Genomic DNA, 17,716 nt, shown 5'->3' on the forward strand with positions numbered 1-17,716 from the left:
CTACATTGCCCATCCCGCTTTCTCTCCTCTCTTGATTTCTTCTCTCATCCTCTCTTGTTCGATAACTCTCCGTCTCACTCCCTCTCTCATGCTCCCTCCTCATCTCCGTCACCTTCTATTCCTCCTAGTGAACAGCTGGAGGAGTGATGCTCCAATCCCCCTGGAACACTATAATCTCTCTCCCCATTCAGACAGCATACATCTTACACTGCCTGTCTGTTTAAAGACAAGCTTACCCCAAAACCCACACTGTGCGTTTGTGTGTGTTGGAAAGAAGACTGATTGCTGGTTTATAGTGTGTCTGCTGTGTGTAGCTTTGTGTGGTGTTGTGGAGTGTCCGCTGTGAGTGAATGTGTTCATTATGTCATTACGGGTCTTGTTTGCCTGAACCTGCTCCACTAAATCAAAGCCATGTTAGCGTGCTAATGCATTAGCAGCCCTGCCAGAAGGCCCAGAGGTCAATGGAGAGGTACGCTACGGGATAAACACCCCCCCCGATTCCTGGGATACACATCCCTCCACAAGTGGTTCCTAGGCAGAAGGCTGGACAATGGTGGCTTTGTCTGCACTGCGGCGGGAGTATAAAAGAAGAAGTGGCGAGGACGCAAACAGTGTGTGTGTGAGAGACAGTGTGGGGAGGTTAAACAATGTTAACCAGTCCCAATCCAATTAAGAAGAACACACACACACACGTCTTCACACACAGTGACAAACAGAGCGACACACACACACACACACACACACACACACACACACACACACACACACACACACACACACACACACACACACACACACACGTCTTCACACACAGTGACAAACAGAGCGACACACACACACACACAGCGACAGCCAACACTATCTCACAGACAGCAGTGCTGCTTTGACTGCTGACCTAAATCGAGAAGACCTGTCACTCTCTTTTATTCACACTCACCATATCTCTCTCTCCCCTTCTCGCTCTCCCTCCCTCTGTTCATGTCTCGCAAACGCAATTTTGTAACAAACCCAATGCTCTTCCTCTTCCCCAAAATACTGTAACACTCCTCCTTTCATTCCCCCCTACGTCGCTCCCTTTTCCGTTTTCACTCCAAATGGTTTCGTCTCGCTAATGGAGGGTACCCAAGTATTCACGCTGGTATTTGTTGAATGTTCAACAACGGATTGGCCAAAAGTATTATTGTGATTGGTTGAGACGTGTTCTCAGCCATACTAAAAAAACCTGTTTAGCACGGGGAAGCCTATGACACAAACATGGGCATCTTGTTTTCTGTTTCATCTGACAAATCCCTGATCATCCAGTGTCCCATCAGCTCAGCCAGCCAATTCATTAACTTGATCGCCACTGTAAAAATAATTATTTCCCCTTGCCTCTAGACTAACATTTGTTTTGCAACAATGGGGGGGTTGTACTAGAGGTCGACCGATTAATCGGAATGGCCGATTAATTAGGGCCGATATCAAGTTTTCATAACAATCGGTAATCTGCATTTTTGTGCACCGATTATGGCCGATTACTTTGCACTCCATGAGGAGACTGCGTGGCAGGCTGACCACCTGTTACGATAGTGCAGCAAGGAGCCAAGGTAAGTTGCTAGCTAGCATTAAACTTATCTTTTTAAAAACAATCAATCTTAACGTAATCACTAGTTAACTACACATGGTTGATGATATTACTAGTTTATCTAGCTTGTCCTGCGTTGCATATAATCGATGAAGTGCCTGTTCATTTCTCATCGAATCACAGCCTACTTCGCCAAACGGGTGATGATTTAACAAGCGCATTCGCGAAAAAAGCACTGGCGTTGCACCAATGTGTACCTAACCATAAACATCAATGCCCTTCTTCAAATCAATACACAAGAGGGGCGGTGTGGTTAAGAGCGCTGTACTGCAGCACCAGCTGTGCCATCAGACTCTGGGTTCGCGCCCAGGCTCTGTCGTAACCGGCCGCGACCGGGAGGTCCGTGGGGCGACGCACAATTGGCCTAGCGTCGCCCGAGTTAGGGAGGGGTTGGCCGGTAGGGATGTCCTTGTCTCATCACGCACCAGCGACTCCTGTGGCGGGCTGGGCGCAGTGCTCGCTAACCAAGGTTGCCAGGTGCACGGTGTTTCCTATGACACATTGGTGCGGCTGGCTTCCGGGTTGGATGCGCACTGTGTTAAGAAGCAATGCGGCTTGGTTGGGTTGTGTATCGCATGACTTTCAACCTTCGTCTCTCCCGAGCCCGTACGGGAGTTGTAGTGATGAGACAAGATAGTAGCTACTAAAAACAATTGGATACCATGAAATTGGGGAGAAAACGGGGTAAAAAAAAAAAAAAAGTTAAAAAATCAATACACAAGTATCTACTTTTAAACCTGCATATTTAGTTAATATTGCCTGCTAACATGAATTTATTTTAATTAGGGAAATTGTGTCACTTCTCGTGCATTCAGTGCAAGCAGAGTCAGGGTATATGCAGCAGTTTGGGCCGCCTGGCTCGTTGCGAACTGTGTGAAGACCATTTCTTCCTAACAAAGACCGTAATTAATTTGCCAGAATTTTACATAATTATGACATAACATTGAAGGTTGTGCAATGTAACAGAAATATTAGATAAATATACCTGTTAGATAAAATACGGAACGGTTCTGTATTTCACTGAAAGAATAAACGTCTTGTTTTCGAAATGATAGTTTCCGGATTTGACCATATTAATGACCTAAGGCTCTTATTTCTGTGTTTATTATATTATAATTAACTATATGATTTGATATTTGATAGAGCAGTCTGACTGAGTGGTGGTAGGCAGCAGCAGGCTCATAAGCATTCATTCAAACAACACTTTTGTGCGTTTGCCAGCAGCTCTTCGCTGTGCTTCAAGCATTGAGCTGTTTATGACTTCAAGCCTATCAACTCCCGAGATTAGGCTGGAAATACTAAAGTACCTATTAGAACATCCAATAGTCAAAGGTATATGAAATACAAATAGAGAGAAATAGTCCTATAATTCCTATAATAACTACAACCTAAAACTTCTTACCTGGGAATATTGAAGACTCATGTTAAAAGGAACCACCAGCTTTCATGTGTTCTCATGTTCTGAGCAAGGAACTTAAACGTTAGCTTTCTAACACGGCAAATATTGCACTTTTACTTTCTTCTCCAACACTTTGTTTTTGCATTATTTATACAAAATCGAACATGTTTCAATATTTATTTGACACTAAATGGATTTTATTGATGTATTATATTAAGTTAAAATAAAAAGTGTTAATTCAGTATTGTTGTAATTGTCATTATATATATATAAAAGTCGCCCGATTAATCGGTATCGGCTTTGTTTGGTCCTCCAATAATCGGTATCAGCGTTGAAAAATCATTATCGGTTGACCTCTAGTTTGTACAAACGTTGCAGGCCGTCTCTCAACATTTGCAACATTGTTTCAATATTGAAATTGGATCTACACCGTCCTACTGAGAATAAACGGTCACGACCAAACGGACATCTTCTCTCAACCAGTCGAAATCATGAATCCGCATCATTTTTATGCATATATACAAAGATATGGCAATGGAAAAAAAGTCTAAACGCCATGAAATGCAGCTACAGTCGTTTCCTGTCTTTCCAGCTACAGTATGACGTGATTGTGTTAGCTGTGTAGTTGGTTAGCTCCTCTGAACTACAGTGTCCTGACGAGAGAGCACATTTTCTATCCCAGGTGAAATCGTGCATCATTAGCTCATTGTTATGATGTATCCGAAACAGCTTAAGAAAACGCAAATGCAGCTACTTTGCTGTTATTATCACTTCACTTTTTGACCTGACTGTGCTAGCCGTAGTTGGCTAGCTAGCAAGAAAGGGATAAGAGCTTTTCCAACCAGCATGGCAATGGAACATTTAGAATGAACGACTGGGTCCAGTCCATAGACATCGAACAAAAAGACTTAACAACTGGGTCGCTTCTCTGGCAACCTAACCGATAGAGGGAACGGCCAGCCGGCTTGTCTAGCAACCATCGATGTGTCGGGACTAGGCTATATTTGAGTTGAGGGATGAAATAGTAGCCTTTGAATACATCGATCAAAATAGATATAGTAGATATGCTGGCTCTAATAGTGTCCGTGCATCTGTCAGTTGAGTTATTTTAGGCATGTTGAACATGCATTTGTCAGTTGAGTTATTTTAGGCATGTTGAACATGCGTTTGTCAGAGGAGTTATTTTAGGCATGTTGAACATGCATTTGTCAGTTGAGTTATTTTAGGCATGTTGAACATGCGTTTGTCAGAGGAGTTATTTTAGGCATGTTGAACATGCGTTTGTCAGTGGAGTTATTTTAGGCATGTTGAACATGCGTTTGTCAGAGGAGTTATTTTAGGCATGTTGAACATGCGTTTGTCAGAGGAGTTATTTTAGGCATGTTGAACATGCGTTTGTCAGAGGAGTTATTTTAGGCATGTTGAACATGCGTTTGTCAGAGGAGTTATTTTAGGCATGTTGAACATGCGTTTGTCAGAGGAGTTATTTTTGGAATGCTGAACATGCATCTGTCAGTTGTGTGTCAGTAGCTGTGCAGGACTTTTAAGGACAACGACAGTGATAACTAATCTAGCATCTTAACACCTCTGTGTCCTTCTGTGTGTGTGTGTGTCACTCTGTCTCTTATCAATGTCATGTTTAGATAAGCCCCACGGCTATTTAAGCCTAGTACATCACATGCTAGTTAAGTGTTTCAATAGCTTTAGATCAGGGACGGGCAATATTTCAGCGGGCCCTCTCTTGGCAGCGGAGATAATATATATATAGATATATATAGTGCACACACACACACACACACACACACACACACACACACACACACACACACACACACACACACACACACACACACACACACACACACACACACACACACACACACACACACGGTCAAAAGTTTTAGAACACCTACTCATTCAAGGGTTCTTATTTTTACTATATTCCTCATTGTAGAATAATAGTGAAGAGATCAAAACTAACTAAGAATCTCACATATAAAATCTATTTTGAATTGTTGAACACTTTTTTGGTTACTACATGATTCCATATGTGTTATTTCATAGTTTTGATGTCTTCACTCTTATTCTACAATGTAGAAAATAGTGAAAATAAAGAAAACCCCTGGAATGAGAAGGTGTTCTAAAACTTTTGACCGATAGTGTATATATTTTGTGTTCATTTCCTGTTTTTCTACACATTTTTCCATGGGGCAGAGAATTTTTATTTTTTATATGATTTCTGAGTGAGAGTGACTCACAAAATCATTGGGGGCCCATGATTACTACAAGTTTAGCTAGCTGGCTTGGCTAACTTAGCAAAAAAGTGCTGATGCACAACCACATTTTCTAAATTGCACCTGTATTCTACTTTTCTAACTCTCAACAGTGAGTTGAAACCCTGACTAGAGGTTAACACGGGAACAGAACTCCTGGGTCTTGAGAGTCCGGGAATGGGAGTCAAATTCTAGAGAGTTCGGGACATGACACCACAGGAATAGTTATACATATCGTTTTTTGGGCCGGAAATATGTCATGTGTGGAGCATTTCATTAAAAAAAACAACTGTGTAGGCTAGGCCTAAAATAGTTGTCTTAATAAACATTTCTTTAAAAAGGGTCATTCCCCCTCCCCTTCCGTCGGCTCATTCTCACGCCTCGCTCCAGTTGTAGCCAGCCACTAGGCTACCTCCGATGCCAATCTACGTCAGTACACTAAATGAGGAATTGCAACGTCTTGTTGCAGCCAAGGACCCATCATTAAAGCTACATTTGATGGAGTTGTCTTTTTGACGTTGAAGGAACGGAGTACATGGCTTGTATAAAAAAAGAATGCTGCGGTTGAATCAAATAGGCTACCAACCGGAGACCGGGACAAGCAGCCTGAGTCGCAAAAGTTCATATGTGCGCAGTGCTCAGCTGTGGGCTCCAGTTTTACGTCCGTGCTGTGCTGACCATCCTGCTATGACCAGACCATCCTGCTGGGTCTATCTACATGCAAAGCCATATAGAATACGCTATTTTCCAGGGCGATTTAGGCCAACAGTCAGTGCATTTAACTAAGATATGTAAGACAGCCACAAATCACAGTCGCAAATTGCATTACTGAAATAGTTTTCAGTACATCCTAAACAAACACAATAGCCTTCATATGTCTGCACACAAAATTGGGCATGGGACAGGGAGAAACACTTACTATAGGTTATGCTGTGTTCTAATGCGTGTTAGTGGTCTTTCTAGAACTGGTTGGGGTACAGTATTGTTGTTCAGTTTATAATGTTAGAGGTGATGGAAACAGATGCCTGAGCTGATCATAAATCAGTTCATTTGTTGACCTATGTTGCTTTTTGAACCAATAAGAATAACGTGAGAATTAGAATGAGTTCCGCCTGTAATATTTAGCTATGGTTAGCTAATTAATCATTCCTACTTAATATTGAAATGTTATTCCATTTCAAGTCGATAAACTCTTCACTTCTCTCATCCTTACCATCCCTTGTTCCCTCCAACGCTCCCCCTGTTCTGTACTCCCATCGTCTCCCCCATGGTTGTGGTAGCTAACCTCTGTGCTGATGAGTGGGAAACTCAAATCTGCTGGATTTAACGTCTTCAAATATTCAGCAGATATAGATTTCTCTCAGTCCCTCGTTCCCTCACCTCTTCAACCCGTCTGCACCTCCCTCCATCCTTTTCCTCACTCTCTCTAAAGTCATTGGAGAGACAATTACGCAAACACACAAATGCACACACACAATAAAACGTACACACGCACAACTATAAACGCGCACACACACACACACACACACACACACACACTGATCGTAAACTCATGAATATGGAGTTCATTTAGGCTGCAGTGCAGCACTCTCCTCGGTATTCTCCCTCTCTCCCTCCTCTGTATTCTCTCTCTCTCATTTCCCCTCTTTCTATTCTCTGTCGTTTATTCCAGCTTAACCCTGATGAATAAACCAGTGTGTGGCTCTCGCTGCATTATTAAAAACATCCTCACTACTGTAAACAGAGGCACTGTGTCCAGCCAGCTAGGGCCAGAGAGGGAGAGGGAGACAGACGGCCAGAGAGGGAGAGACAGACGGCCAGAGAGGAAGAGAGAGAGAGACAGACGGCCAGAGAGGGAGAGAGAGAGAGACAGACGGCCAGAGAGGAGAGAGAGAGAGACAGACAGACGGCCAGAGAGGGAGAGAGAGAGAGACAGACGGCCAGAGAGGGAGAGAGAGAGAGACAGACGGCCAGAGAGGGAGAGACAGACGGCCAGAGAGGGGAGAGAGAGAGAGACAGACGGCCAGAGAGGGAAAGAGAGAGAGACAGACGGCCAGAGAGGGGAGAGAGAGAGACAGACGGCCAGAGAGGGAGAGAGAGAGAGACAGACGGCCAGAGAGGGAGAGAGAGAGAGACAGACGGCCAGAGAGGGAGAGAGAGAGACAGACGGCCAGAGAGGGAGAGAGAGAGAGAGACAGACGGCCAGAGAGGGGAGAGAGAGAGAGACAGACGGCCAGAGAGGGGAGAGAGAGAGACAGACGGCCAGAGAGGGAAAGAGAGAGAGAGACAGACGGCCAGAGAGGGAGAGAGAGAGAGACAGACGGCCAGAGAGGGAGAGAGAGAGAGACAGACGGCCAGAGAGGGAGAGAGAGAGAGACAGACGGCCAGAGAGGGAGAGAGAGAGAGACAGACGGCCAGAGAGGGAGAGAGAGAGACAGACGGCCAGAGAGGGAGAGAGAGAGAGACAGACGGCCAGAGAGGGAGAGAGAGAGAGACAGACGGCCAGAGAGGGAGAGAGAGAGAGACAGACGGCCAGAGAGGGAGAGAGAGAGACAGACGGCCAGAGAGGGAGAGAGAGAGACAGACGGCCAGAGAGGGAGAGAGAGAGACAGACGGCCAGAGAGGGAGAGAGAGAGAGACAGACGGCCAGAGAGGGAGAGAGAGAGACAGACGGCCAGAGGGAGAGAGACAGACAGACGGCCAGAGAGGGAGAGAGAGACAGACGGCCAGAGAGGGAGAGAGAGACAGACAGCCAGAGGGGAGAGAGAGACAGACGGCCAGAGGGAGAGAGACAGACAGACGGCCAGAGAGGGAGAGAGAGACAGACGGCCAGAGAGGGAGAGAGAGACAGACAGCCAGAGAGGGAGAGAGAGACAGACGGCCAGAGAGGGAGAGGGAGACAGACGGCCAGAGAGGGAGAGAGAGAGACAGACGGCCAGAGAGGGAGAGAGGAGACAGACAGCCAGAGAGGGGAGAGAGAGAGAGAGAGAGAAAGAGAGACAGACAGACGGCCAGAGAGGGAGAGGAGAGAGAGAGAGAGACAGACGGCCAGAGGAGAGAGAGACAGACAGACGGCCAGAGAGGGAGAGAGAGGAGAGAGAGACAGACGGCCAGAGAGGGAGAGGGGAGAGAGAGAGACAGACGGCCAGGGAGAGAGAGAGAGAGAGAGAGAGACAGACGGCCAGAGAGGGAGAGGGGAGAGAGAGAGACAGACGGCCAGAGAGGAGAGAGAGAGATAGACAGCCAGAGAGAGGAGAGAGAGACAGACAGCCAGAGAGGAGAGAGAGAGAGAGAGAGAGAGAGAGAGAGACAGACGGACAGAGAGAGAGAGAGAGAGACAGACGGCCAGAGAGAGTGAGAGAGAGACAGACGGCCAGAGAGGGAGAGAGAGACAGACGGCCAGAGAGAGGAGAGAGAGACAGACGGCCAGAGAGGGAGAGAGAGAGAGAGACGAGCCAGAGAGAGAGAGAGAGAGAGAGAGAGAGACAGACGGACAGAGAGAGTGAGAGACAGACGGACAGAGAGAGAGAGAGAGACAGATGGCCCAGAGGGGAGGGGAGAGAGAGAGAGAGAGAGCCAGAGAGAGAGAGGCAGACGGACAGAGAGAGAGACAGACAGATGGACAGAGAGAGAGAGCGACAGATGGCCATAGAGTGAGAGACAGACAGACGGACAGAGAGATAGTGAGAGAGAGACAGACGGTCAGAGAGAGTGAGAGAGAGAGACAGACGGCCAGAGAGAGAGAGGAGACAGGCGGCCAGAGAGAAGGAGACACAGACGGACAGAGAGAGAGACAGACGGACCGACAGAGAAAGACAGACGGACGGACAGAGAGAGACAGACAGACGGACAGAGAGAGAGAGAGAGAGAGAGAGACAGACGGCCAGAGAGGAGAGGAGAGAGAGAGAGAGAGAGACAGAGCCAGAGAGGGAGAGAGAGATAGACAGCCAGAGAGAGTGAGAGAGAGACAGACAGCCAGAGAGGGAGAGAGAGACAGACGGCCAGAGAGAGAGACAGACAGACGGACAGAGAGAGAGAGAGACAGACGGCCAGAGAGAGTGAGAGAGAGACAGACGGCCAGAGAGGGAGAGAGAGACAGATGGCCAGAGAGAGTGAGAGAGAGACAGACGGCCAGAGAGAGAGAGAGACAGACAGAGAGACAGAGAGAGAGAGAGAGACAGACGGACAGAGAGAGTGAGAGAGACAGACGGACAGAGAGAGTGAGAGAGAGACAGATGGCCAGAGAGGGAGGGAGAGAGAGAGAGAGAGAGAGAGGCAGACGGACAGAGAGAGAGACAGACAGATGGACAGAGAGAGAGAGAGAGCGACAGATGGCCATAGAGTGAGAGACAGACAGACGGACAGAGAGATAGTGAGAGAGAGACAGACGGTCAGAGAGAGTGAGAGAGAGACACAGAGACGTCCAGAGAGAGAGAGGGAGACAGGCGGCCAGAGAGAAGGAGACACAGACGGACAGAGAGAGAGAGACAGACGGACCGACAGAGAAAGACAGACGGACGGACAGAGAGAGACAGACGGACAGACAGAGACAGAGAGACAGAGAGACGGACAGAGACAGACAGACGGACAGAGAGAGAGACAGAGACGGACAGAGACGGACAGAGAGAGAGACAGAGACAGACAGACGGACAGACAGAGAGAGATTGTTACAACACTATTATTACATAATATGATATTTGTAATGTCTTTATTGTTTTGAAACTTTTGTATGTGTAATGTTTACTGTTCATTTTTATTGTTTATTTCACTTTTGTATATTATCTACCTCACTTGTGTTGGCAATGGTAACACGTTTCCCATGCCAATAAAGCCCCTTGAATTGAATTGAATTGAGAGAGACAGACTGACAGAGACAGACGGACAGAGAGAGATGGACAGAGAGAGACAGAGAGAGAGAGAGAGCTGGGGGTAGAACATGAACACACCAACTTAGTCTAAGGGCTCCATTAAACTCATTTGGCCGAAATTCAGCACTATAGCGCGTCAGGTAGTCTAGTGATTAGAGCGTTGCAAGAATCGCCGAGTTGACAAGTTAACCCGCTGTTCCTAGAGGCCGTATGCAGCATTTACAGTGAATGCAGAACACTGCCTATACATTTAAAACCAGGCTATAGAGCTGAACTTCAGTGATACGGGTTGAATGGAGCGTAACTCTCTCTCAGGTGGACATTTTGCACTCAGCTTTTCTATGATTCATACTGGGCTGGATGGTGGGTTATCTGTCCGCCATGGTGTCTGCGTGTGTCCCAGAGATGGGCTCTCCGGGCCTCTCTGTGCATATATTTCAGAGAATGGTTGTGTGTACGTGTGTGAGCATACATATGTTAGCGTGTGTGCCAAGAGTGTACGTGCCCACTTGTGTGTGTGTGTGTGTGTGTGTGAATCGACTAGTGTGTGTGTGTTTGTGTGTATGTCTGTGTGTGTGTGTTTGTGTGTATGTCTGTGTGTGTGTGTGTGTGTGTGTGAATCGACTAGTGTGTGTGTGTTTGTGTGTATGTCTGTGTGTGTGTGCGTGTGTGTATGTCCGTTTGTGTGTGTGTGTCTGTGTGTGCGTGTGTATGTCTGTGTGTGCGTGTGTATGTCTGTGTGTGCGTGTGTATGTCTGTGTGTGCGTGTGTATGTCTGTGTGTGCGTGTGTATGTCTGTGTGTGCGTGTGTATGTCTGTGTGTGCGTGTGTATGTCTGTGTGTGCGTGTGTATGTCTGTGTGTGCGTGTGTATGTCTGTGTGTGCGTGTGTATGTCTGTGTGTGCGTGTGTATGTCTGTGTGTGCGTGTGTATGTCTGTGTGTGCGTGTGTATGTCTGTGTGTGCGTGTGTATGTCTGTGTGTGCGTGTGTATGTCTGTGTGTGCGTGTGTATGTCTGTGTGTGCGTGTATGTCTGTGGTGTGTATGTCTGTGTGTGTATGTCTGTGGTGTGTATGTCTGTGTGTGTATGTCTGTGGTGTGTGTGTATGTCTGTGTGTGTATGTCTGTGTGTGTGTGTATGTGATTGAAAGTGATTGCAGACAAGATAACCTCCCCCTTTCACTCAACTTCCTAACCTCCCCTTTCACTCAACTACATAACCTCCCCTTTCACTCAACTACATAACCTCCCCCTTTCACTCAACTTCCTAACCTCCCCTTTCACTCAACTACATAACCTCCCCTTTCACTCAACTACATAACCTCCCCTTTCACTCAACTTCCTAACCTCCCCTTTCACTCAACTACATAACCTCCCCTTTCACTCAACTACAACTAACCTAACCTCCCCCTTTCACTCAACTACATAACCTCCCCTTTCACTCAACTACATAACCTCCCCTGTCACTCAAATACAACTACATAACCTCCCCTTTCACTCAACTACATAACCTCCCCCTTTCACTCAACTACATAACCTCCCCCTTTCACTCAACTACAACTACATAACCTCCCCTTTCACTCAACTACATAACCTCCCCTTTCACTCAACTACATAACCTCCCCCTTTCACTCAACTACATAACCTCCCCTGTCACTCAACTACATAACCTCCCCTGTCACTCAACTTCATAACCTCCCCCTGTCACTCAACTTCATAACCTCCCCCTGTCACTCAACTTCATAACCTCCCCCTGTCACTCAAATTCATATCCTCCCCTTTCACTAATTGCATTCCCTCTTTCCCTCCCTCTGGCCCACTATCATTCATTCCTGTTTCTCTGACATAAATGCTTTTCTCCTCTATCTCTACACCTCTCATCCCTGTTCCCTTCTCTCCCTCTCATCCCTTCTCTCTCTCATCTCTCTCATCCCTTCTCTCTCTCTCATCCCTTCCCTCTCTCTCATTCCTTCTCTCTTTCATCCCCTCCAACTCTCATCCCCCCTCTCTCTATTTCATCCCTCATCTCTCTCATCCTTCCTCTCTCTTTCATCTCTCCTCTCTTTTATCCCTCCTCTCTCTCTCATCCCTCCTCTCTCTCATCCCTCCCCCTTTCATCTCTCCTCTCTCTTTCAGCTCTCCTCTCCTTTCACTCAACTTTCAGCTCTCTCTCTCTCTCATCCCCTCCCTCTCATCCCTCAACTTCATAATCCCTCTCCCCTCATCCCTCCATCTTCATCCCCCCTCTCTATTTCATCCCTCATCTCTCTCAACCCCCCCTCTCTATTTCATCCCAAATTCTCTCATCCCTCCCCCTTTCACTCTTTCATCTCTTTTTCCCTCCCTCTGGCCCATCCCTATCATTCATTCCTGTTTCTCTGACATAAATCCTTTCTTTCATCTCTCCTCTCATCCCTCTCTCATCCCTCTCTCTCTCTCATCCCTTCTCTCTCTCTCTCATCCCTTCTCTCTCTCTCTCTCATCCCTTCTCTCTCATCCTTCTCTCTCTCTCTCTCTCTCTCCTCTCATCCCTTCTCTCTCATCTCCCTCTCTCTCTTCTCATCCCTTCTCTCTCTCTCTCATCCCTTCTCTCTCTTCATCCCTTCTCTCTCTCTCTCATCCCTCTCTCTCTCTCTCTCATCTCTCTCTCTCTCTCATCCCTCCTCTCTCTCTCATCCCTTCTCTCTCTCTCATCCCTCTCTCTCTCTTCATCCCTTCTCTCTCTCTCATCCCTTTTCAGCTCTCTCTCTCTCTCTCTCATCCCTTCTCTCTCTCTCATCCCTTCTCTCTCTCTCTCTCTCTCTCTCATCCCTCTCTCTCTCTCATCCCTTCTCTCTCTCTCATCCCTTCTCTCTCTCTCTCATCCCCCTCTCTCTATTTCATCCCTTCTCTCTCTCTCTCATCCCTTCTCTCTCTCTCTCTCTCTCTTCTCATCCCTCTCTCTCTCTCATCCCTCTCTCTCTCTCATCCCTCTCTCTCTCTTTCATCCCTCTCTCTCTCTCGCTCTCATCTTCTCTCTCTCTCTCTCATCCCTCTCTCTCTCTCTCATCCCTTCTCTCTCTCTCTCATCCCTTCTCTCTCTCTCTCATCCCTTCTCTCTCTCATCCCTCTCTCTCTCTCTCATCCCTTCTCTCTCTCTCTCTCTCATCCCTTCTCTCTCTCTCTCTCATCCCTTCTCTCTCATCCCTTCTCTCTCTCTCTCTTCTCTCTCTCATCCCTTCTCTCTCTCTCATATCCCTTCTCTCTCTCTCTCTCTCTCTCTCATCCCCTCTCTCTCTCTCTCATCCCTTTCTCTCTCTCTCTCTCTCTCATCCCTCTCTCTCTCTCTCTCTCATCCCCTCTCTCTCTCTCTCATCCCTTCTCTCTCTCCCTCTCATCCCTTCTCTCTCTCCCTCTCATCCCTTCTCTCTCCCTCTCATCCCTTCTCTCTCTCTCATCCCTTCTCTCTCTCTCTCTCTCATCCCTCTCTCTCTCTCATCCCTTTCTCTCTCTCTCTCATCCCTTCTCTCTCTCTCTCATCCCTTCTCTCTCTCTCTCATCCCTTCTCTCTCTCATATCCCTTCTCTCTTTCATATCCCTTCTCTCTCTCTCTCTCATATCCCTCTCTCTCTCTCATATCCCTTCTCTCTCTCTCATATCCCTTCTCTCTCTCTCTCTCATATCCCTTCTCTCTCTCTCTCTCTCTCATCCCTTCTCTCTCTCTCTCTCTATCCCTCTCTCTCTCTCATCCCTTCTCTCTCTCATCCCTTCTCTCTCTCTCTCATCCCTTCTCTCTCTCTCATCCCTCTCTCTCTCTCTCTCTCATCCCTTCTCTCTCTCTCTCATCCCTTCTCTCTCTCTCTCATCCCTTCTCTCTCTCATATCTCTCTCTCTCTCTCATATCCCTTCTCTCTCTCTCATATCTCTCTATCTCTCATATCCCTTCTCTCTCTCTCTCATATCCCTTCTCTCTCTCTCTCTCATCCCTTCTCTCTCTCTCTCTCTCTCTCTCATCCCTTCTCTCTCTCTCTCTCTCATCCCTTCTCTCTCTCTCTCTCATCCCTTCTCTCTCTCTCTCTCTCATATCCCCTCTCTCTCTCTCTCCCTCTCTCTCATATCCCTTCTCTCTCTCTCTCTCTCATATCCCTTCTCTCTCTCTCTCTCATATCCCTTCTCTCTCTCTCTCATATCCCTTCTCTCTCTCTCTCTCTCATATCCCTTCTCTCTCTCTCTCTCTCATATCCCTCTCTCTCTCTCTCTCTCTCTCTCTCTCATATCCCCTCTCTCTCTCTCTCTCTCTCTCATATCCCTTCTCTCTCTCTCTCTCTCTCTCTCTCTCATATCCCTTCTCTCTCTCTCTCTCATTCCCTTCTCTCTCTCTCTCTCTCTCTCATATCCCTTCTCTCTCTCTCTCTCTCTCTCATATCCCTTCTCTCTCTCATATCCCTTCTCTCTCTCTCTCATCCCTTCTCTCTCTCATCCCTTCTCTCTCTCTCTCTCTCATCAGTATTTTCTTCTACGCGGTGAGCCAAGCTGATTTTATAAGATGCTTTTGAGAAGCTGACTCTTCAGGATCACTGACTCCAGATCAGTCAAAGACAAAATATTTCATTTGAGAAGCTGCTGCTGTAGGCAGGATGGCTGACTTGAGATCAGTGAATGGAAAGAGGTTTCATCCTCCGCTCTCTGACAACAAAGACAGAGGGAAACAACTTGTGCCATATATACTCCTCTCGGTCTCTGATGGGGACAAGGAGAGATGGCACTCCACGAGGTGTGTGTGTGACAGGGATCTGGCATATGCTTTCAAAGAGCTACAGATATCAGGAGTATGTGTGTCACTGATGAGCTTTGAATGGTGAAGAGGAGAAAGGGATGAGAGAGAGAGAACAGGGATGAGAGAGAGAGAACAGGGATGAGAGAGAGTCAATGCTTAGTGAGATGTCACACCCCCCCCCAGTCTCTCCTTATCCTTCTCTTACATCCCTCCTCCATCTCTTCCCCACTTCAGTTCGGTCTAACATTTCCCCTCTCTCATATCCATCTACGTTCTAGCTCATTTAGTCTACTGTGAATAAATTAACACATGCTAAGGTAGGTTAATTACAAGACATTTCCCTGAGGGGAAAGACTCATACATACATCTGAACTACACACACACACACACACACACACACACACACACACACACACACACACACACACACACACACACACACACACACACAGTCTACTACTGGCACACACAATCAGGTAAACACATGATCATAATGACAATCTCAATCAGGTAAACACTAGAGAAACACATGTACAGTACATTAATAACGTGAAATAATGGACCCAGAAACCCACAATGTAACAACTTCACTTATACAATCACACAAACACCAAATCAACATCGAACCATCCATCTTCTCCCAATTTTCCACACGCACCTCGTGTCTCTCTCTCCATCTCTGTGTCTGTCTGACTGTCTGTGTGTGACCTTTGCGTTTGAGCCCTCATTGATTATGGTTGGAGCTGTCAATCGATCCCTCAGTCTGTCTGAGGGAAGATAAAACGCTCCTGTCCGTGCTATGGACACCGCGGTTGCCATGTCTGGCTAGACATAGATTGGGACTGCAGAATAGATCTGGCAACCCAGCGGTTCTTATCTGAACCCTTCATACCACAGCAAGAAACTATAATGGCTGATGTTGTGGGCAAACACACAGGCAAGCACACACACACACACCTCAACCCACTTCATATTCTTAACACAAAACACACAGGCACGCATGCATGTATGTAACACACACACACACACACACTGGGCTATTGTGAATGTTGCAGTGGGTTAACACGTCTAAGCAGATGTCATCTGAAAAAAAATGCAGCTCTGCTGATTGTGAGTGAGTGCATACTCGGAGTACCGATACGATACGCTCTCCCCACCCTGCCTCGCAAACACACGTGAAGATACTAGATGTGGCACAGAAACTGGCAGGCAAATATAGAGCACAAGTAGCTCGGTACGAGGGAAGCGAATGGAGCCGGTTCGTCTGTAGTTCACGGTCTCTCATTCTCTCTCTCAAATGTTCTCTCTCTCTCTCCGTCGCCATTTGCACTCCTTCTTCCCCCCACCCATGAGAAGAGGAAGTGAAAACAGCATTAATACACCTGAGTGAATGGGGGTCCCAAGGACGTAGGAGAGAATCTACAGTACAGCAATCTAATAATGTCTACTCTTTCCTGAGGAGTTTTACACAGAGCTCATGTTTGGGTTGGCAAGGCCATGTGTGTGTGTGTGTGTGTGTGTGTGTGTCTGCCCAAATAACTGTGTGTTAAGAGTTCTCCTGAACTCCTGAATCCACTCTCTCTCTCCCTCATAGTGTTGTGTGTGCTTAAGAAAACAACCGGAGGGAGATTTCACTTGACGTGACCTTAAGAGATTGTTCTACGTGATACACACACTGGGCTTGGCTGGCATTGATGACCTCGTCACGTATTCACGAGTCCCAACCCCAAACAAGCCCAAATGAAAACATAAGAACTAGCTGGATCGCCGGTCACTGCAAGTCTGGCAATAACAATAACCTCGGGCCAAATCAACAGCAGCAGAGGAGATACAGACAGCAAGCAACAACACCCCCCCCCCAAACACACCACAATTTTCCCCGCTCACCGATGATGTAGTAGTCAGCGTTGGTCTTGAACTCGTGTCCCCACAGGTTAGGAGAGTACTCCTGGAACTTGATGGTGAACCTCATGTCATTGTTGGGCTTGTCACAGGTGAGCAGCAGGTTGGGCGCGCCCGTCACCTCACACCTGTCCGCCTGCTCACGTGACGACACCAGGTACAGCTTGTAGAACTCGTACTCGGCGGGGGCCCGCTGGCTGGGGGGGTCCGAGGACGGACAGATGAGATCCAGACGATCCCCAATCTGAGGGTAGAGGACGTAGCCCTTATCGTCCAAAAACCTAGAGGGAGACAGAGGGAGAGAAGGAGAGAGAAAGAGGAGAGAGAGATGGAGAGAGATGTAGAGAGAGAAGGAGAGAGATGTAGAGAAAGAAGGAGAGAGAAGGAGAGAGATGTAGAGAGAAAGAAAGAGATGTAGAGAAAGAGAGAGAGGAGGAGGGAGAAAGAGAAGGAGAGAGAAGTAGAGAGAGAAGGAGAGAGAAGTAGTGAGAGAAGGAGAGAGAAGTAGAGAGAGGAGAGAGAAGGAGAGAGAGGAGAGAGAAGTAGTGAGAGAAGGAGAGAGAAGTAGTGAGAGAAGGAGAGAAGTAGAGAGAGAAGGAGAGAGAAGTAGTGAGAGAAGGAGAGAGAAGTAGAGAGAGGAGAGAAAGAAGGAGAGAGAAAGCGAGAGAGAAGGAGAGAGAAAGATAGAGGTAGAAATTAAAACGAGAGGTTAGTGTAAAGACTAATCAACATAACCTATATAGTAAGTCTTTCTCCGTCTCGTTTTTTTTCGTCACGCAAAAACACAAACCCAAGCCCCTCACCTCCCTACTCATCCAACAGTCCTTGGAAATGACTCTGTTAAATCCCGCTATACATTTACATTTGAGTCATTTAGCAGACACTCTTATCCAG

The 17,716-nt window shown here is 47.1% G+C and overlaps 1 protein-coding gene across 1 annotated transcript in view; it reads right to left on the bottom strand.

Annotated features, from left to right (window-relative positions):
• The window catches only part of LOC112237344 (ephrin-B3), a 112,028-nt gene that overhangs the window by 43,680 nt on the left and 50,632 nt on the right, over positions 1–17,716 (bottom strand). Inside the window, exon 2 of the mRNA XM_042327175.1 lies at positions 16,808–17,103. Within this exon, the coding sequence (XP_042183109.1) occupies positions 16,808–17,103 (296 nt within the window). The remainder of the gene's footprint in view (positions 1–16,807; positions 17,104–17,716) is intronic.

Source organism: Oncorhynchus tshawytscha, linkage group LG09 (assembly GCF_018296145.1).
Source record: "Oncorhynchus tshawytscha isolate Ot180627B linkage group LG09, Otsh_v2.0, whole genome shotgun sequence".
NCBI lineage: Eukaryota > Metazoa > Chordata > Actinopteri > Salmoniformes > Salmonidae > Oncorhynchus > Oncorhynchus tshawytscha.